This window comes from Thalia democratica, chromosome 9, assembly GCF_965202585.1.
Source record: "Thalia democratica chromosome 9, ktThaDemo2.hap1.1, whole genome shotgun sequence".
Taxonomy (NCBI): domain Eukaryota; kingdom Metazoa; phylum Chordata; class Thaliacea; order Salpida; family Salpidae; genus Thalia; species Thalia democratica.
Window position 1 is genome coordinate 8,701,022 of NC_139173.1, and position 21,283 is coordinate 8,722,304.

General features: G+C 25.0%; 2 protein-coding genes across 2 annotated transcripts; both read left to right on the forward strand.

The window, feature by feature from the left end:
* The first annotated feature begins 851 nt into the window (after positions 1 to 851).
* Positions 852 to 5,849, forward strand: LOC145843785 (ubiquitin-fold modifier 1). The gene is made up of 4 exons (XM_082951012.1): positions 852 to 906; positions 1,168 to 1,233; positions 3,190 to 3,287; positions 5,304 to 5,849. Coding segments are annotated over exons 1-4 (267 nt in total). The 5' UTR covers positions 852 to 904; the 3' UTR covers positions 5,405 to 5,849.
* An 8,421-nt stretch (positions 5,850 to 14,270) lies between these two features.
* LOC145844396 (alpha-(1,6)-fucosyltransferase-like) lies at positions 14,271 to 19,613 on the forward strand. Its single transcript, XM_082951794.1, has 6 exons — positions 14,271 to 14,410; positions 14,897 to 15,137; positions 15,602 to 15,839; positions 15,995 to 16,198; positions 17,064 to 17,214; positions 19,070 to 19,613. Exons 2-6 carry the CDS (start codon positions 14,993 to 14,995, stop codon positions 19,442 to 19,444), a joined length of 1,113 nt encoding a protein of 370 aa, XP_082807920.1. The 5' UTR covers positions 14,271 to 14,410; positions 14,897 to 14,992; the 3' UTR covers positions 19,445 to 19,613.
* The last annotated feature ends 1,670 nt before the right edge of the window (positions 19,614 to 21,283 follow it).

A 21,283-nucleotide genomic window follows, 5' to 3' on the forward strand; every position in this document is an offset into this window, starting at 1 on the left:
GAAGCCATTTTTTGACCAAAAATAACATATAGACTTATATTATAGTAAATTTCATAATCTTTCAGATGCTTTTTTTTAGATTTTAAAAATATTAAGTAACTTTTTTTTTATGACCGGTTATATAAAGGGTTGTCTTTATAAAGGGTAACTTTAAAGCCGTTTTTCTTGAGTTTTTAAAAACGGGCTTTAAAATCTATCTTCTCCTTCATTTTTCAAGCAATCTTCTTCAAATTTTCAGGAAATGTTCCTTACATTATGAGAAAAAAAACGTTATTTGTGAATTTTAATAACTAAAAAAAAAAAATTTTATGACAAAAAAAAAAGTTATTTTTTATCAATTTTTTTTTTTTTTTCAAAAAAAATGTATTTTTACTTGAAATTTTTTAAAGTCACAAATAACGTTTTTTTGTTATTGTATAAAGAATAGACTGTGAAAGTTTGAAGAAGATCGCTTAAAAAAATGAAGGAGGAGATAGATTTTGAATGCATTAGTCTTTTTTCGCCGTTTTAGTTTTTCCTTCCCCATAAGGAACCTGTTATGCGGCCCGACTTTGGCCGGTCATATCTCAAAAACTAATTCGAATTTTTAAAAACGGTAAAAAGCAACTTGAAGCTTAGTAAAAACTCTATAAAATAAGATCAACTTGTAAAAAACATGGCCTACCCCCTATGGCCTTAAATAGTATATAAATGAATAAGTATATAATGACTATATAGTACTTAAAGTAGCTTATTTTTTTACAACAAACAAAAAATAGTTCTAAGTCTTTATTATAAAGTTTTAGTAAACTTTGTAATTAGTCAAATTTAAGAAAATAATTTAACCATAACAACACTTCTGTTATTTTTTCAGAATCTTAGTAAATTTATTTAGTTTTTATTTGGAGTTCAATTAAAAAAAAAAATGTAAGTTTTGTTCAAATTTCGAAATATTTTTAAGTCAAATACCTTTCTTATTATTGTTTAGTATAAGCTTTGTTTCTGTATGCTATATGTAATTAAAATTTTAAAGTTAACAATTGTTGTAAAACTCTCAAGTGTTAAAAGTTTATTTTTAGTTTTACTAAACATAAATCAAGTTTCAATTTTTAAATATTTTAAATAATCTTTTTTTTTTGTTTCAATAGTTGAAAATAACTTAGTAAACTCAACTCAATATTTTTTTAGGGCATCAAAGGAAATGGTTAGTTTTAAAATCACTTTGACATCTGATCCAAAACTTCCTTATAAAGTGTGAGTTTTCATTAATTAGTTTTTGTATTTAATCTAATAATATTATTAACTTTAATGTAAATATTTCTAATGTGAATACATGCTAAAATAAGTATTTTGTAAAGTTATTTCTTTAAAAAAGTTAGTTTTTTTATTTAAATAATAAATTAAATTAGGTATAAATTACTTTAAAAAATAAGGCCATAGGGGGTTAGACACTTTTTACAAGTTGGTTTTATTTTATTAAGTTGATATTCATTTATCTAATATGTGATCTTACCTTTTCAAAAATTTAGATTAGTTTTTGAGATATGATGGTAATAAGTTGGAGAGTTTAATAGGCTCCCTATATATAGTTAAAATTTCAAAGACAAAAATTACCTAATCATTTTAAATTTATCTTTTTTACTAATCTTAAAGAATTTAAGCAATAGGGAGAGTAAACCACTTTTTTTTTTGAAATTTAGTCTCTTTTTTAAATCAAAATCTATGTTATCAGCTGGTTTTAATGATTTAAAAAAAGGCAAGTTTTTGGTTGGATAGAGAGTTCAATAGGTTTATTATGAGAGGTGCAAACTAAAAAGGTAAAAATAGACTACTTCACTAAAAATCTTTCTTTTTCTTTAAATTTTGAAGAATAGTTGTTTAACTTTTTTAATCTTATCTTAAAAAAAGTTAAAAAAACTGTAGGAAACAAGTATTTTAATATTTTTTTGGAATTTAAAAAAATAATATATAAACAGTTAAAAAAAAACATTTTCATCATAATTTATTTTACTATTTTTCAAAAATACGCCTCTTAAAAGTTGCTTGTAATATTAAAAATGTCATTACCTAAAAATTTGAACTTAATTGCTTTAAAATTGAAGGAAGGGATTTTAGTTTTTAAAAATTTGAGAAAATCGACCTTTAAGTTTTTTTTTGTTTTATAGAACTACTGGAATTTTTTTTACTGATTTGGGGATATATCAAAAGTTAATTTTCTTTGTTATATAATAAGTATGTTATAGTATATACTCGAACCTTATAAGTAAGAGCCAATCTTATTTTTTATAAAAAGAAAATGTTGGACCTCTCTATGGCCTTATTTTCGAACTTTTTCCTAAGAAAAATGTTTCTTTTTAATTTTGATTGTAATTTTTTTTCTTTTGCAATAAGATTTTCTCTTATAGTCCAAAAAAAAGTTTCCTAATGACTTAAAATTAGTTGCTTTAATAATGAAGGAAAAATGTAATTTTTAGTTATTTTTATACAACTCCAATAAAATCAACAATGAAATCTTTTCATCCATATGTTCTGAAACTTTTTACTAAAGTGACTAAGTATTAAGAATTAATTAAAGTTCATATGTTATAAAAAGTTAATTTTTAGACCATAAAATAAGCCTTCAAATATAGACCATTGTTTGTCAAAAACAGTTATTTTTTTTGGAACCTTCTATGGGGCCCTAAAATAGAATAAACTGAAAGGTATTTAAAAGTTTTTAATTCAACAACATTCAAAATATTTTCTTGTATAAGAGCTGCAGTTCACAAAATTTAAACTTTTTCATAAGCTTTTTTTTACTAATATTACATAGAATACCACAAATGTATTTTTCAATAAGTTTTGTAATATTTAAAGTTCTCAGTGAATAGTGTGTATATACAAAGATCTGCTGCAAATCTTACTAAAAGAGTTCATAAAAAAGTATACATTTGAATAATTTTCACAGCAGTCAATATAATATGAATTCACAATTTAAAATATTTTTAAAATGCAACAAGCTGTGTCATTTATTGATGGTTTTAGGACAAAATATTTTGTTTTAGTAGTATAGTTAGAAAAGTAATACATAACAAAATATTTTTATTAGCTTTTTACAGTTTAAATTTTAGCAGTTTTCTTTCTTTTTCTGTCATTTTAATCTAAATATTTCATGTTGTATCTATTAGAAATAAGATTATGTATTTTTTATTGAAGCAAAGTAAATTATAGGTTGAAGGTACCAAACTCTACACCCTTCACTGCAGTGTTGAAATTTTCAGCTGAACAATTCAAGGTCCCTCCAGCAACCAGTGCCATTATCACAAACGGTTTGTTAATCTTACTTAAATTTTTCATGATTTTTATAACTGATTTGGTTCGTTAACCTTGTTCCATATGAATTTATTTTTGATGATTTCTTCAATAGTTTGATGATTTTAATGTAGCTAAAGACTTTTATTATTGATTATAATGATATTAAGCAGGTTGATCCTAGTTTTATAGACTGTTGATAATACTTTTTATTTATGCAACGTAACAAAGTTCCAAGTAAAGTTTTATATTTTTTTAAAGTAATAGTTTAGCATACAAAAGTCTCAAAACAAATGTTTGTCTTTATTTTATAGTTTTACTTTAAAATTTTATCATTAAATTTGGATAAAAACAAGTACTTGAAAAGATAAAATAGATTAAATGTCTAATTGCCTGTTTATGTTAGTAACAAAATTTTGTAAGATTTTTGTATTACTTATTTTAAAACTTTGATTTTTTAATTTATAAAAACTTTTTCTTTTTAGTTTTTATTTTTAATGCTTAAATTCTTTTGATTAAGAATTTCTTTTTCTATTTGTTGTTTAGATTTTTATTATTAGTAAAAATGCCTTTATTTTTTGAACAAAACATAAATAGCTAAGATGAAAACTAGTTAAATTATAAGAATTATCTAAACTATTTAATTAAAACAAAGTTTGAAATTTTTCTGATTAACTTATCGTTTTATTAATTTAAAGTTTTATTAAAACGTGCTTTAAAGTAGTGCACATAAAGCATTGAATTTAAAATATATTATCTAAATAACCAGATTGTATGGATATTTACAACACTTGTTATTTTTTTAAATTGAAATTTTACAAACATCCAGCTATCTTAAAATTTTCGGAATACAATGATTTTCATTTGCTTAATATAATAACCTATCGAAATTGTTTACATAATGATTTTATTTGTCTTCTGTATTGTTTTCAAATGCATTTTACATATCTTATGTTCCGCTTCACCTTAATTTATGTTGATGAAGTACTTTAAAATATTTAACAAGCTTAACATTTAATTTATTACCAAAAGATTTCTGTTTATACCATAAGTTTTAAGACTTATATTATTTTGTTACTGTTGATGCTTTACTTAATTATTTTCTTACAATTTCACTACAAGTATATTAGTAAATATTTTTAGCAACTAAATGATAGCAATGAAATAGAACAAGTTTTCAAAACTTTAGTTTAAAATATATTTAAAGATTACAAAGATAGTTTTCGTTAGTACTATTATCTTAATATGAACCTTTTCATTTAAATTTATTAAACTATATACATTTTCTTAAATGAATAAGGATTTCTACTAATAAGGTTTTTTATTTTTTTAAAGTGAAATAAAAAAAAACAAAAAAGAATCAACTAAACTATAAGAAGAATAAAATAAAAGCTTGTAATTTATTTAAATATAAATGTTAATAGTTTTTTTTCTCTTTATTTCCTATTTTTTTGCTAAATTTTACATATTCAAATCAATCATTCTAAGAAAACACTAGAAAAAATATAAAAACTAGTTAATGAAACTAATTTAAATAATAGACTTACTCGAGTTTTCTCAATGTTTTAGTTTTATAATCTAAAACTTCAGTTTGTTTTTCTTTAAATACAGACAGAAATATTTTTTAGGTAATACTGATAACCTCATTGTTCATTACGTTAACCATTACTATTAAGTTAATAATATTTTCTATTTACATTTTTTCAATAAAAAAAAAACAAGACCTACAATTTTGAACAGACATTTATGTGTTTACCAATAATAAATGTAACTATATTAATAATATTTATTTACATACAATAAACAGACAGAATTCATAGTTTTTGCTTTTTGAAACTTTTAGTACGTAAATATTTCCAAAAAAATTACAAAACAAACTCAATTTAACACTTATATATGTTCCACCAACCACTACAATTAATTACAAATACTAACTTGCGTTGAATTTTTTTTTATATTGTTACTGGCTCAAATCAACAGTTTTTGAATAAATGTATTTTATGAGTATTATTCAGTATATAAACTGTCAACAGACGGAATAGGTATCAACCCAGCGCAGACTGCGGGCAACGTGTTCCTCAAGCACGGATCAGAGCTCAGACTGATTCCACGCGATAGGGTGGGCAGCTTGTAATCACAAAAAGTTGGTGTCAGGGACTAAATATTTGCAGTTTTATTTGAACTTTCCTATAATGCAATAGAGTTTTGTATTTGTTTTATTTATTTGACTTCGGTGTTTTTGAACTGAGTGTTTTTAAAACTTTGAAAAATGTTCTTTTTAATAGTTGCAAATTAAATAGAAAAAGGTTGAAATAAGTTTATTTTCTGCTAATTAAGTAAAGCACTTTTAATTTTTTGCAACTAATAATTTTTTTATTCTAAAGCATATTATTGTGGAAAATAAAGTTAGTATTATACAGATTTTTTTAAGATATTTCTTTTATAACCTTATTATAATACCTTTTATAACTTTTAAACATTAGTTTTGTTTAGTTGCCTATAATTTTTCATAATTGATGATATATTTTTAATGGTTATACTAAGTTTTATGACAATATTAAAGATAAAGGTTATTATTATTCATGTTACTTTTATTTTAAGCTGTTAAGTGTTTTTTGCTGATTATAAATATTGAAAAAAATTTAAAAAATGACAATTTTTTCAAAACTCTCATAAGAAATATTAGCAAAAAATAAAATTAAGTTTTACAAAGTAATAGGTGAATTAATAATGTTTGAATGATAGAGATCAAATTTGTTGGCTAATATGATGTAAACTACCAAACTTTAAACTAGTTTATTACTAAAGTTAAAAACTGATTTTTATGGTGTTAAAGTCTAGTATTTTTACAAAGTTTTTACTTATACAAAACTAAATAAGCAAATTATGAACAAATATTTTAAGATTTTTGTTACTGTAAAACTGTAACTAATAGCTACTTTAACATAGATTTTGCTTTTTGAAATACAACTTCAGTTTTAAAATCAGTAAGACCAACTTGTTTTAAAGATTTATTTTTATATAAAAGTTATTACATTAACTCTGGTTATAAAGTTTAAATAAGTGTTTAGAAATAAATTAATAAATAACCTAATTTTACCATCATTTACAAAAGTCTTTAAACTCTAATTGTAGCCCAAGGCAAGTGTAATTAATGTAAAGACAAGTATGTAAGTTGTTATTTGGTAAATATACAGCTTGAGTCTTACACTTTTTGTGAAATTAAAAAAAAAATCACCGAATCATTTTAATGACTATTTTGAAATCTTGTAATAAGCAGAAGAAAAGTAGAGTTCCTCAGTTACGGTAACGTTTATATCAAGAATACTGAAAAAATAAATATTTATTGTAATAAAAGAATGGATGTCTACCTTTGTCTTTGATTGACTAATTAGTTTTACAAAAAAATCTTAAAAATAAATAAAATTTTCGTTGATAACCTTGAGCTTTTTAAAATACTATATATTAAAAAGAATAGTTCAGTTAAAACTTCTTATTTGCACAAAAAAAAGGCTAGTTAGATTTAAAAGTATTTATACAATACGCAAGAATGTGAAAAGCATATTTAAATTTTAGATCAAGTCAGTTGCTTTATTAATTTATATTTTTTGAACTATAAACACTTTTGTTCCAAACAAATACTTAACTAGTTGTATAGAACCACTATGTTTCGGTAGTTTTTTGTAAAACTTTTTATTTTATTCAAATAATTGAAACTTACAAATTTAAGGTCTAAAGTTCAAAAAGAACACCTTGTTTTGAAAAAAGGGGACTTTTTCTCAGCATAAAAAAATTTCATACACTCAAATAATTGAAAATTTAGTAAAGAGTAAACTGTTAAAATTTGAATAAGATTGCTTAAAAACTGTAGGAGGAGAAAGATTTTCAATGAAATCGTTTTTTTTTCGCCTTTTTAGTTTGTACCTTCTATAAGGAAGCTGTTGAGCTGGCCGGCTTTGACCCCTTTTATCTCGAAAACTACTTTAAATTTGTTAAGCTGTAAAAAGTATTTGGTAGCTAAGATTAAAATCTATCAAATAAGATCAACTTGTAAAAGTCAAGGTAAACCCCCTATAGCCTAACCAATCTAAAATCAATAAAATCAAGTTCTCGAACAAAACTAACTAGAAAATCACAAAATATTGAAAACTGGATCATCTCAAACTCATTCAAAGTCTTAAAAAAACTAGCCTGAGCTTTTCAAAAAATCTTAAAACTAGCCTGAGTTTTTTATAAAAAACTAAACTAGCCTGAGGCAGCCTTATATTTTCAAAAATTCCCAAAAATACTACTAAAGTTTTTAATTTTACAACATAGGTACTTAGTTGCATTTCTGAAATGTTTGTTTCATAGTTTAAATGTAAACAAATGTAAATTAGTCACGTGTAAAAAATGAGCCAATCACGGTAGGTTTTTAATTTTCAAACGTATTTTCTGACGAAAATGACTCTTTTTAATTTACACAGGGTTTGTTTTTGAAAAAACACTTTTCTGTATGCTCTTTTTTACTAACTAGATCCAAATTGGCCGGATCTCTTTTAGGATCCGGCCGGACCCGGACTTTTTTTTCAAATTAGGATCCGACCGGAGCCGGATCCGGAATTTTTTTTCAAATTAGAATCCGGCCGGACCCGGATCCGGACTTTTTTTTTTAAATAAGAATCCGGCCGGAACCGGATCCGGATTTTTTTTTCATATCAAGATCCGGCCGGATTCGGATATCAGAGAAAAATGGCAATATCCGGCCGGATCCGGATAGTGAGTCCGGTACATCACTAATTTTAATAAGCATGGCAACAACTACAAAATGTGGAAAAACTATCTTTTTGTTTTTGCAGTCCTGTCCTGGTCTCCAGTGTGGGTTTTAGTTTTAGTGTAGGTTAGTTCGTAAAAATATGGGGTAGCTTCGGTTTCCACTACAAACTTTAAAGCAAATCAGAGCCATTTTATATTTTAGCCAATCAGAAGCTAAATTGACAGCAAGTTAACAACAACTGGTGCTAACCTGTGAAACAAAACGTAACAATCTAAGAAAAAGTTATGCTTATTTAAAATCACTTGTTTCAAAAGATAAAACAATAAATAATATGAAAATGAAACAAAATTAAAAAATGGGCACGACGGTGAATTCTTTCTTGTACATAACTCGATAACCAAAGGGTATTTTTCGTACACCATGTCGTTGGACCAAACTTAATGAGCATAATTTTTGTCGTTCAATAAACAATATTCAAAGCTGTTCAATCTCTACTATCAAAACGGCAGACTACCTTCAAACAACTCATTTTTAGTTTTAAATCTACAAAAACCTTAATAAAAGATATGCACAATATTTTCAACTTATATATTTCATAGTTTTTTAAACTAATCAACCTTGTTATGCATTTGGACATCTTTCACACCACAAAAACTCATGGATTACAGACAGCATTTGCCACCTCAAATGGCCAGACTGAAGCTTAACAACAATCTCCAGCAACAGATCCTCGCTCATCTTCAACACGGTCTTAAGCAAAGAAACATCTAAAATGCAACAAACTGAAAAAATCATGATGAGCTTAGGAGAAAGTCAAATGTGTACCTGCTAGCTGTAGATGGTTAACACATACAGAGGACCACAAGGACATATCTTCATTCTTTTAATGAATGAAAGTAAAAATGAAAAATATTTTTTTTAATAACATTTTTCCTTCGTTTTAAGCATGGTTTTAAAATTGACTGTAATTTTTTTGGTTTAGCTCAAAAAGTTTTAAGAAATATTAGATCTTTTATATTTAGTTTTGTTTGGAGACTTTATAAATCATAAAATTATTAACTTACAATGATAATCTATCTAGTTATTACAGAAATTGTGTTTATTTAAACTTCTAAATTTTATTTTGTTATACTTATAGCTAACGCAAAAAATATTTTTATTGAAAGGTCATATATATTTCAAGTTTACATCTAAAAAATAGTTTAGTTGTTCAAGATTTTGTTGTTTAGCATTAAAAACTGTTTAGATTAATTTAAAGTTTTTCGATTAATTTTTTTCCTAAAGTAGTTTATAAATAGATTATGCAAATTGTATATTTTATTCGCGACCGGTTTCGGTGGCAAGAGATTGCGACCTTTTCAGGCAAAAATAAAATATGAAACTGCATATAACAATGTTAGTTAATTATACTGTTGTTTAAAAACTTATTCATGCGTGAAGAATATAAACAAAAACAAAAATGTTGCATATTCGAAAATCCAAGCATATCAGAGTATATTTAGGTAAAATTGGTACTAGTTTAAAAAAAAACGGGTTGAATTGATATTAATATAATGAGTCAAATAAAAAACTGAATCAAGAGCTTTTTTTTTTTTAGTAGTATAAAAATAACTTTCAACTTTTAGTTATAATGTTTTCTGAACAATCATGTTTCTTACTTTGACGTTTGAGAATTTTTTTTTTAAATGTTATTAATGTAAACTAAAAAACTAAATGCAGCTGTCATACGTGATTTATATACACAAAACAAACATAATGTGAAATAAGTGAAACATAAGAAATTACAATAAAAATGTTACCAACAACTGCTGAATTGAGTCTCGTAGTCACGACAATTAAGCATTCTGCTATTCTATTAACATTACCAAGAAATTGACTTGACGATGTAAATTTCCTAATATGAATTTTAGTTAATAAACGCCCTTTTTTAAACGTGTTTCATTCGCTTTACCGGCTCCACTAATCTCTGCGTCGTTATGTGCGTCTCCCTGCATTTCGCGTTTGACCGACAACTTTTAAACTTACTCTCTCTTATTTACTTCACGCTTCCTTTTCTCATATCTGTTCTCAATACTAATTGTGACGTTACGTAAAGCATTGAAATTCTTTAAATTTAACTCTTTTGAAATGATTTGTTTAAACAAAACGGTAAGAGGAGAGACAGTTTCGTTACATCACAATTTAAAACTGAAGAAGAAAAAATACAAGAGAAAGAAAAAAATGTTCTCAAAATGTTTTAGTTGAAAGTAAAATTTTTTTAGCAAGTTTTTTTGTAAGAAATTTTAGTTTAATTCATAGTTCTTATTTGTTTTGTTTTTATCTTTAAATTATTGCAAACTTATAAAACATGTTTAATGCGTAATTATGTCAGATTTTGTAAAATATGTCACTAACGTAAACAAAAAATATCGGCTATATGCAGTTGTTATTTTAATTTGCTATTTTATACTTATTTTCTGATTTTTAAAACTAATTACTTTTCTAAATGTTTCAATAACTTTTGTTCTAGATATATTTTTTACGATTCTTAATGAAAAACTTTAAAGGAGTTTTCGTTGTGATTTCATTGATTTGTATTGCAACTATGTTTTATATTTCAAACAATTATAAAAACAGGTTATTTGTAAAGTTTGTTTTAATAAGCACTAAATTTGGTTTATTTAAAAACTTACAACTTATTGCACACAAACAAATTGCGCAAACTAAGTTTTTATAAGTACTACTTAGCTGTATATGTTTTGTTATATGTTTATTTGTAATCAATATAAAAACACTGAAATTCATGTTTAAACATTATCAGTATTACAACACAATTCAGAATTCATAAGTAAAACAGTTAATTAATTAAAACACTTGTTTTCTTCTCAATCTCGTCTCACTTATTAAATGCTTCTTTATAAGTATTACTAGTACTGAAAGTATTTAGAAGACAAAAAATATAGTTCTTTAATATTAACACAAGTCTAATTGTTTCAAAATTACAGAACTTTTTTTTATGAAGTGACTAGAAAAAGTTTTAAAATAAAGAACCATAGTATGATAAAAGTAAAACAGCTATATTAAATCTACATCATATGATTTCCACAGTTTATAAGAATGAATTGTTTTTTATTTAAATCATATATTTATTTAGACTTTGAATAATTTCGTTTTATGTTTTCTATCTAGTATTCCTATTAATCAATACTTTAAAAATTAGTTGAACATTACAACTAAAATTAAATTTTACAGACTGGATTTTCACAAAAACTTGGTAGAAAATTATAAAGAAACTAATGAGTATAAGCAGCTAGTGTACAGTCTTGAAAAAGAACTGAAAAAAATAACGTTTTTTATTGGTATTATAATAATTTTATTACTTTTTTTGAACAAAGTTGTACATTTTTAGGCTTAAAAACAATGCTGAAAATAGTTAAACAATTTAAATTAATCTTAATTAAAAGTTTTTATTTGTTTAAGTTACGATTAAAGAATATCTGAAAAAAAGTATTATTGTTTAACTTACTTCTTCATCTATTTAACTATTAACTAGCTTTTGACTTAAGAACTTATTAAATTTAACTGGTATTTATTTCCTGTTTTTAATTTTCAGTTTGGCTATTCAAACTCTTTTATTGTTTGAAGTAAACAAAATTAAAGCTATATATAAGATTTTTATTTTTATACTTCTTTATTTTCGTTTTCCTTATTTTAACAACATAATGTTCAAGTCTTTTAGATTAATATTTTTTTATTATTTTGCTTTTTAAAACATTGATTTAAATATATTCAATTTACTAAAATTTACAGAGCAGAACTGAAAAATTCAAAAGAAAACTTTTCAAAATTAAAAGGAGATTTAGATCAATGTTTGCTAAATAAGAATGAAAAAGAGACTGAATTAACTAAAAATACAAAATATCTCCAAGGTAACACGAATACTACTTAATAACAATTTTGAAATTTGCTTTTATTTTAAAGTGTATTAGTTTTGTTAGTCAAGAATTTTATGAATTTAAATAATTGTTTTTATATGAACTTAAGAATAGCATAAAGTTTATTAGTTTTAGTCATTTTTATTAATTATAGACCATTTCGTGTATTATTAAAATACTTATGGATATTTTAGTTACAATAATAAAACAGTATTTTTTGTGATTTTAAAACATTTTAAAATCTTCGATTGATAAGTTGTTATAGATATAACAATAATAGTAATATTCTTTGTTCTCCTATTTTATCAACCAAAACTAAAGCAGCCGCACAAAGCAAGATTTAATTTATAATAAAAATACTCTAATTGTTATCTGTATAGAACATTATTCATGCGTGAAAAGTTCACTGATGCAAACAATTTGACATCTTTTATGACGTATAATAAAGATACGATTGAAATGGATAGTTAAGAAAGCAGTCTCATCTAATTTATTTTAACCCCGTTCTGTTTTTATATTTAATGACTTGGAATAAAATAATTAAATCAATAGCTCGACGGTGTAATTTTTTTAATCAAAATATAACTTAGGTCATACTTAAGAAGTCAATTTATTAAAATTTGTTTTTTTTTTCATACACGTATTACAATTGTCCTCATACGTATTTTTGTTTAAACATAACTTTTTTTATTATGTTTCTTAAGCTTTTAAAACTTTTCTATAGAGAGGATTAGTTAACTTTTTTACTTAAGCCTAGAAAATTCTAGCGTATTTTCAAAAGTTAATCAGCGTAAATAATTGTAACTTGTGCAGTTACTAGAGCATGTAAAAGTTTCACCTACTCTATTTCAAATTAAACATAGAGCACTTTTGATTATTATACTTTAAACATAATTTTGTCATAATTTTTAATTTTATACAAATATTTTTATTGGAAAAGTTTGCAAAAAGCTAATACTTTTGTCTTTTTAATAAATTTTACAAGTTTCATAAGTTTTTCAAAAATAAAACCAGACTAAACGAGACTTATTTATACAAACTCTGTGAGTTCAAATTTTTACCTCAAACGTTTAAAAGATTTAACTAAATTAACATTTTGAAAATAAATGACTGTTAAAATTGTGTAAAGTGCGATAAGTTTATAAAAGTATTTAAGATAAATAAATATTACGTTCGTAGAATACATAGCGCCTATTATGCTATTTTAGTAAAACTTATTTGAAAGTATAATAAACTTTTTTTTTTTAAAGTTTGTTAACTTAAAACTTAGAAAAAGTATAATGAACTTAAAAAAAAAGTTATAAACTAGCAAAATATAAATTAGTTAGACGCATAAAGAAATATTACTCTAAGTAGGCAAATAGAGTACTTTTAGTTTTAAAAACATTGTCAAAATTAAATTAATAAAATGAATCATTTTTTTGTGGTGTTATACTTGATTTAAAAGTGCAGTGTATTATTTTTGAACATAAGAACTTTAAGTATCTAAAAGTTTTACTTTTTTAATGGTAAACAATAATTACATAGTTACTTAGATAAGATAACTTAAAATGTTTATATATGTTAAAGTAATTAGTTATTTTTCAGCCATTTAAAAAGTTTATTTCGTAAAACTTATTATAAAAATTAAATGTTTTTTGGTTTCAATGTTGAGTTAAAATTATTCTTGTTACTTAAATTATGGTTTATGAGATTTATTAGTGTTAATTTTAATGTTTTTAAACATTTAAATGTTATTGTAAGGTTAAGTTGATTTTATGTTTCAGATTTAAAAAGCCAAGATGAACAACACAAGCTTTCTTATAGAGAAGAAAATCTCAAACGAAAAATTTACAATCACTTTATTGAAATATCAAATTTAATTGTAAGCAAACACAACAAAACACTTGATGATGGATTTATGACGCTATTCAACGAACAGATAATGTCAGCAGTGTTTGTTTTGATATTTTAGTTTGAAAAAATAAAGTATAGATAACTAGCGGTGGTGTGTAAATTCGTTGAATCTTAAATTTTTTTTTTCGAGTTTGTATTTAAATTCCCACTTAGTTGACCTTTCGTTGTCAATTTTAATGGTTGAAGTGTCTTACTTGAAAACATAACTAAGTATTAGTTAGGCGTTAAAGTTTAATTAGTTTAACCACATTTTACATATCATAGTTTAATACTAATATTATTGAAATCTTAATTAATGCTGAAAACTGTTGCTTAATGTTTATATTTGTTACTATTTTATTTTATTGAGAAAAAACTTACAAAACTAAATACGTAAAACCATTGTTTCAATTATAAAAGTTCACCGGTTCTTTAGTTTCAATTGTGCGTAATGAATAAGTCATAATTTAAATGAAATTTTTACAGAGCTGCAAAAATTGATGTTGAAAACTTACAAGAAGTTAATGCCGATTGGAGAAATAAGGAATCTAAATCGCTAAGTAATCTCGTTCAAAAACGACTAGAATATTTGCAAGTTTGTTCGTTTGCTGATAAACTGTTAAGAAGTTATATTTAAAAAAAATTTATTGTTTTTTAATTTTATTTTATATTTAATATTTATTAAAAATTTTAAAATAAATTTTGAAAATAGTATTTGTTTAATTTATTGTAAACTAGGCTAACATAAGATTTGCTAGGAAGAAAATAAAATTTGGTTATGTTCTCTAATAAACTTTTAATAAGAACTGTAGAACAATTTTAAAACTTATAATTTTTTTTTTATTAGTTCAACAAGATGTTTTCTATTCAATTAACTTCTTAACAATCCCAGATATATGTATATATAGTACTTGCTTTTAGTCTTTATAAAAATACTAGTAAGAAATAAAATCTTAATTTGTCTAAGTTTGGACAAAAAAGCAAAAAGATAACATAATTTTTTTTTTTAACAACAAAAAGTACTTCATTAGCTTGCAAAAACAGTTTTTTTAAGTAGAAACCAAAAAAAATTTAATTTCAGAACCCTTCGGACTGCATTCATGCGAAACGGCTGGTGTGTCAGACGAATCAGGGATGCGGATCCGGTTGTCAGATCCACTGGCTCCTCTACTGCTTCATGATCGCATACAAGACACAACGCACTCTAGTGGTCGACCCCTCAATACTGAGCAGGTACAGCGACCAGGGATGGTCCTCGGTGTTCCAGAACGTCAGTGGAAATTGCACGCATGTGAGGGGTGCTAAGCCACAACTCTGGACCGGTTAGAATTTAATTATAAACTTTTTTATAGTGTTGTATGGTGAAAATAGAACTAACTTTAATTAACAATATAAGTGTTTAGTAACATATTAATATTGAAGTATGTTACGAATACTATGCCAATATATTTTTACAAAAAATTTTGTTTTAAACTTGTTATTAAATGCTTTGTTTTTTGTATTTAAAACTTTATATATAAAAATTATAAACAAAAAACTATTACTTTAGTTGTTACGAAATCAGTTATTATTATATTCTACGTTATATTCAAATTACATACAATAAAATGTTATATTCAAATTATTAATTATTCTAAAAAGTTAAATTGACAATTTAGCGTAAATTGTTACAAAAATTTATTTATATTTTGTATCAACTACAATTAGTTTAATAAAAAAAATACAATTTATTTAGCAATAAAACGACTAGTTTGATTCAAAAAAAACAAAATAAATATTTATTCAGGTGAAGACACAGATTCAGATGTGATGATAGTGAACTTGATGAACGGAAACTTTCCAAAGAGACCGAGGAACCTGCTACTATCCGTCCCACAAGATTTACACGCCACAATTTCAACGTTGCACGGCAGCCCCCCCTTGTGGTGGGTCGGACAACTTCTCACTTATCTGTGGAAACCGCAACCGTGGCTGCTGAAAGATTTGGAAAAGTTCAAAGAAGCTTTGAACCCCCCAATTGTTGGGTGAGTTAACGTGTAAACTTTTTTTGTTTCAACAAACTGAACTAATATTTAAAAAGTAAACATATTTAATTTTTAGACTCTCTTTTTTTAATCATGAAACTTAAAATACTCATCATTCTCTACCAATCCATTTTATTTACGTGTCATAAAAACAGAGTTCAAATAAGAAGAACAGACAAGTTGGGAATAGACGCGAGACGATATGAAATAGAAGAATACATGACCCCTGTTGAAAATTGGTACAAAAAATATGAAACAAAACTAAAATACAGTGGAAATAAAACTGTAAACTACAAGCTAGTGAAGAGAGTTTATTTGGCAACAGATGACCCAACTGTACTTCCAGAAGCAAGAAAAAAGTAAGCTCATTAATAAATTAACATTTGGTTTTCAATGTTATTTTGAAGCAAACGTATTTTTGTATTGAGTTTTTTAGTTTTTGTACTATAAATCAACAATTTTTTATGTTACGTTCAATTTATATATGTATAAGTTTTAATTTTTGGTTAACATTATATAAAACTTAAAGTACTTTTACTTAAAAAAATATAAGCTTTGTGTATTTATTTCATTGATTTTTTTAAGCATCAACATTAAATTTTCAGTTAATTAAAAACTAATTTTAATTAATTACATTTTTGAAATTTTTGCGATGACTTATTGTTCTTACTAAATTATCCATGTAACTAATTTGTCAAGCGTAAAGCTGTTAAATCTTATGTTTAAAAATTGAAAAAAACTGGATAAAAATGACATGTTTATTTAATGAATGAGTTGCAATAAAAAAACTATCCACTTTTTTACTACGCTAAGAAATTTCATGTTTATATGAAACTGTATAAAAAAGATGCTGGAATAATGAATTAATTTGATTATTTTATGCTTATTGAGCAAACGGGCTGTTTGTAGTTCAACAAAAATTAAGCTAATTTATTTCATAATATATAATAACGAAAACACAGCGTTCATAAAAAGACTTTTTCATCTAAGTTACTTTTTTTTGTTCGATGTAAAAATTTTCGAGCCTGAATTACAAAACAAGATTAAAAGTAATATTTAATATAAGTTAATGATTTAGCAGTAATTTCAGAATTTTTTTAACAATTTTTAGTAAAACGAAATATAAAATAAAAAGTTACTGATATTAAAAATACTGTTTAGCTAAAATATTTAACAAGGATTAAAAATTAATTTCATGCATTAAATTCTAATAACAAACAAAAGATATCCGGATTATGTGTTTTATGGGGACACAAGCATATCACAGTCCGCAGAGATGAGGACAAGATACACACAGACCAGTTTGTCTGGGGTAGTCACTGACGTACATATGCTGTCCAATTGCAATTATTTGGTCTGCACACTGTCCTCTAATGTAAGTCTGTTTGTGTTATGATTTTAATGTTACGAAATTTTCTGAGTTGATTTAATTTTCTGTTTATAATTCAAAACGTTTACGTATTTTACAAAAAGTCTATTACAGTTGTAATTTAATTATTTATTTTTTCATTTAAACATTACAAAATAAAAGTAGCTATGTAAATTTTCACTACACCACATAAATCTAGTCGAACACGTTTTCGACCAAAGTTTTTTGATATTTTTTGCGTTTAATTTATATATTTTAAACTTTGTTTTTAATTTTGCATACAATAAAAAAAAACTGCAGCATCAGCAACACTTCCGTAATTTTTATGTTCCTTATCCTTTGAAAATCAACTTAAGAAAAATTAAGTTTTGTAAACTATTTCTTATAAAGACTAAGTCTTAATTTTATCCGAAATTTTATATTTTAAAATGCCTTCACGTTAATTTAATATACCTTAATGTTTAACTTGAAACCCTTGAGGGTAATCCCCAGGGTCGGTGTCAGCACTGGCTTGGTGATGGCTTCCTGGTTGACAAGTTAGTTAAATTAGCACTAGAAGGTTGGACATAAAAAGATTCCATATTTTTAAATGTAAGTATTTCGATTTAATATATAAAAGTTTGTACTCGAGACAATACAAGAACAAATGTAAGTTATTCAACTTTTTGCAGTGAAGCAACTATGAAATCAGTACTACAATAATAATACAAATTGATAAAAGCCATACACAATTTGCAATGAAACAACTATAAAATCAGCTATAACAATAACAAAAATTGATAAGAACTCAACACAATTTGCTGTGAAGCAAGTATAAAATCAGTACTAATAAAAAAGAAAAATTAATAAGAACTCAACACAATTTCTTGTGAAGCAAGTATAAGAAAACAAAATTATATTAGGTACATATCAAGTAAATAACACTCTCTAAAGTTTTTTTTTTGACAATTTAATATATTTCTTTATTATCTTCAGAAACCACTAGTACAACAGAACATGAAACTATGAATATTTTTTCACTAAAACCAACAAAATTTAAGAACTAACAAAGTAGTCAATGAACGTAATAAAAAATCAGTGTTAAGCGTTCATTAAATTAAACTTGAATACTATTAAAGGAAACAAAATGGTTAATTAAAGTAAATTAAGACACCTTCTAATAAAATTATTTTTATTTGCACAATTCTGTTTCTTTTTTGATCATAGAGATAGCCTCTAACTTATAGAGGTCAAAAACACTATTAAAGTTAGTAATTATATTATATCTAGATATCTGATGATTCTCAGCACAATCTCTATTATTTATTACACTTTCTGCAAATGAGGATCTTTTACCTGCATTTTTGGTTGCTGTTGCCTCGAAGTTTGTCCAATATAGCTTCGTTCATAGAACCAGTTGAACTTTTGTACCATACCAGAATTAAACAAAAGTTGTTTAATTTACAAGTTCAATTGCTTCTGTGAAAGAAGTTATATCGGTCAAACTTCGAAGCATTTCAAAACTAGGTTCAAAGAACATTTATCTGCATGCGTGTTAAAATTAAGGTGTATTTTTCTCAACTCTTATGGTCAACTGGTTAACAACTAACAACAGTGTAGTTTGATGACTACTTTCTGTGAGAACAAACATGTGATACTGTAGTAAATTTTTTCACACACAAACACAATCAAGTTTGTATTGATTATGATTACTTATACAGCTTCATTGTGGTATTCAAAGTTTACACTTATTGGCCTTTTATGAAACTGCCCTTTTATTTAGGGTGCAATACATATGCATTACAAATACAACTATTAAAAAAAAAATGTTCAACTCAAACATAAATAAATTTTACTTTCAATTTGTAACAAAATTTGTCAGATTTGTCGGATGACATACGAATTAATGCAGGGAAAGCATGCTGACGCCACGCTAAACATCCACTCATTAGACGACGACTACTTCTACTCCGTCCTCTACGCCTACTCCATGATCGAAGAAATCGCCATCTACGACCACCAACCAAACGGATTGAACCAGATTGAACTGAGGGTCGGTGACCAGATTGTTATCCGGGACGCAGGAGAGTTCAAAGACGCCGACATTTTCAAGGGGCCGAACAAGCGGACGGGCAATTTGTGGAACGGATGGTCGGTGGGAGTAAATAGGAGAACGTGGAAGGCCGGATGGTATCCCACTTTTAAAACTGTTAGCAATGTTCGAACAATGAAGTTTTCAAAGTACCCTGACTTTTGATGATTGTTTTTCTTATTAGGAAATTGCTAGTTGTATTAGCTTATGCTTGCAATTAAGTTAACTCTTATTTATTACAAACATTCTCACACTTAATGGTAAATAATGAACTTCACCACACGACCAACAACGACAGCATCCGAGACAACCTACGACCGGTTTCTTCCTTATTAATTACACACTTAATGGTATAAGTTTTTGTATGTTTATTTTTTAACTATGCAATTGTAAAAATGTTTTGTCTTTATTAGTTTTGTTTATACTTTTAATTTTTTCTTCTTAGCATATATTTATCAACTTAATTTAAACAAGTATAAACATAAAACTTCTGTAAAAATGATACTATCTTTAGCTTTACATTATTCTAAATTTGCGTCCTTTTGATTTTTGTAAAGAATCTTAATACTACAGGTATATAAATACCACAAAATATACAAAATATATACCACAATAGGTACAAAACTTCTTAATGTCTAAAAGAAGTTTATTTATTTTTTTACACATAATTAAAAAAAAACTAGAAATTTTTAAATGAAGTGTTTGGTAAAATCTATTTAAAATATTTTGTTTACTTACAACGGTCTAAAAATACATTAACTTATACAAGTTTTAATAACTATAAACTGAATAGTAGTGAATAAATTTGTTTAAGATGAATTAATTTTCTGATTTGTTTTGTATAAAAAAATCAACAATGTAGGCCAGCAAAAAGATCAAAAGTACAAATTTTAATGAGTTCGTGTATTTATCCAAGCTGTAAAATTTTTTAATTACCAAATTTTTTACTCATTTTTAATTATATTTAACTTGACGAGAGCAATTTATTATTTATGAAAAATAAAAGTTGGTTGTTGTGTTTCTACAAATTAAATGAAGTATGATGGCAAGTTTAATTAAAGTTTAAAAACATTAAAAATATATATAAATTAATTCAAAAAAATAACTTACAGTTAATTATTAGTTAAACGAAGCTAAAATATTTTTAAAATATATACTAAATACCCCTTTATTGTGTTTAGAACATAAAGCATATCTGTATTTTTTTTTTGAGTTTACTCTATCACAAGAACTTACTGCTTTTTAGATAGAATTTATTGCATAATATAAAGTTTATTCCAATTTATTTTTAGGAAATAATCTATCGACAAAGCTGAATTAGAGAAATTTATAGTCTTTGGGATTTTAAATCATAAGTTTTAACACTAATAATTATATCAAAAATTGTTTTCGGGCACAACTTAGCTAACGTACATTTATAACACTTTAGCTAGTTTAGTTTTATAGTTAATTTTGTAAACTTTTATAGTTATATACAGTCTATATGAACTAGTGTTCTTTACTTTAATATAAGTTTTACAATGAAAACAAACATATATCCAATAGCCTTGGTTTTTGTTAATTTTAACCGTGATGTTTGATTGGTTGTACGTAAGTAAAAGTAAAACTGAAACAGAAAAAAAAATTGTTCGTTTAAAATAGAACAAGTTATTAAAAAACGTAAAAATAGCTCTAATTTTTTTCTGTGAGACAAACTAAGTAATTAATATTTTATAATTATTTTTCAACTTAGAAGTTAACACTTTTGAAAAATTAAGAATTGATAATACCAGATAAAGTTCTTAATGCTTTATTAGTTTCCATTTGTTATCAGTAAGTTTTAATTATTATTTTTTATTTTTACCTTACATTAAAGGTGTATCAAATTCAAATAAAAAAAATTTTCTTACTAAGTTATTAAAATTTGAATAAAAAGAGTTTATAATTCTTTTAATAAAACCCAGAATTTAATAATCGTACTGTTTAAGAATAAATAATGTAACCAAAACAATGCTTAAATTCATT

Coding starts and splice junctions, on each gene's coding strand:
- LOC145844396 (XM_082951794.1), top strand. CDS start 14,993: ATGATCGCATACAAGACACAACGCACTCTAGTGGTCGACCCCTCAATA. Junction 15,840..15,994: donor TTGAACCCCCCAATTGTTGG/GTGAGTTAACGT, acceptor TCATAAAAACAG/AGTTCAAATAAGAAGAACAG. Junction 17,215..19,069: donor TCTGCACACTGTCCTCTAAT/GTAAGTCTGTTT, acceptor AAAATTTGTCAG/ATTTGTCGGATGACATACGA.
- LOC145843785 (XM_082951012.1), top strand. Junction 1,234..3,189: donor CCAAAACTTCCTTATAAAGT/GTGAGTTTTCAT, acceptor AGTAAATTATAG/GTTGAAGGTACCAAACTCTA. Junction 3,288..5,303: donor CAGTGCCATTATCACAAACG/GTTTGTTAATCT, acceptor AACTGTCAACAG/ACGGAATAGGTATCAACCCA.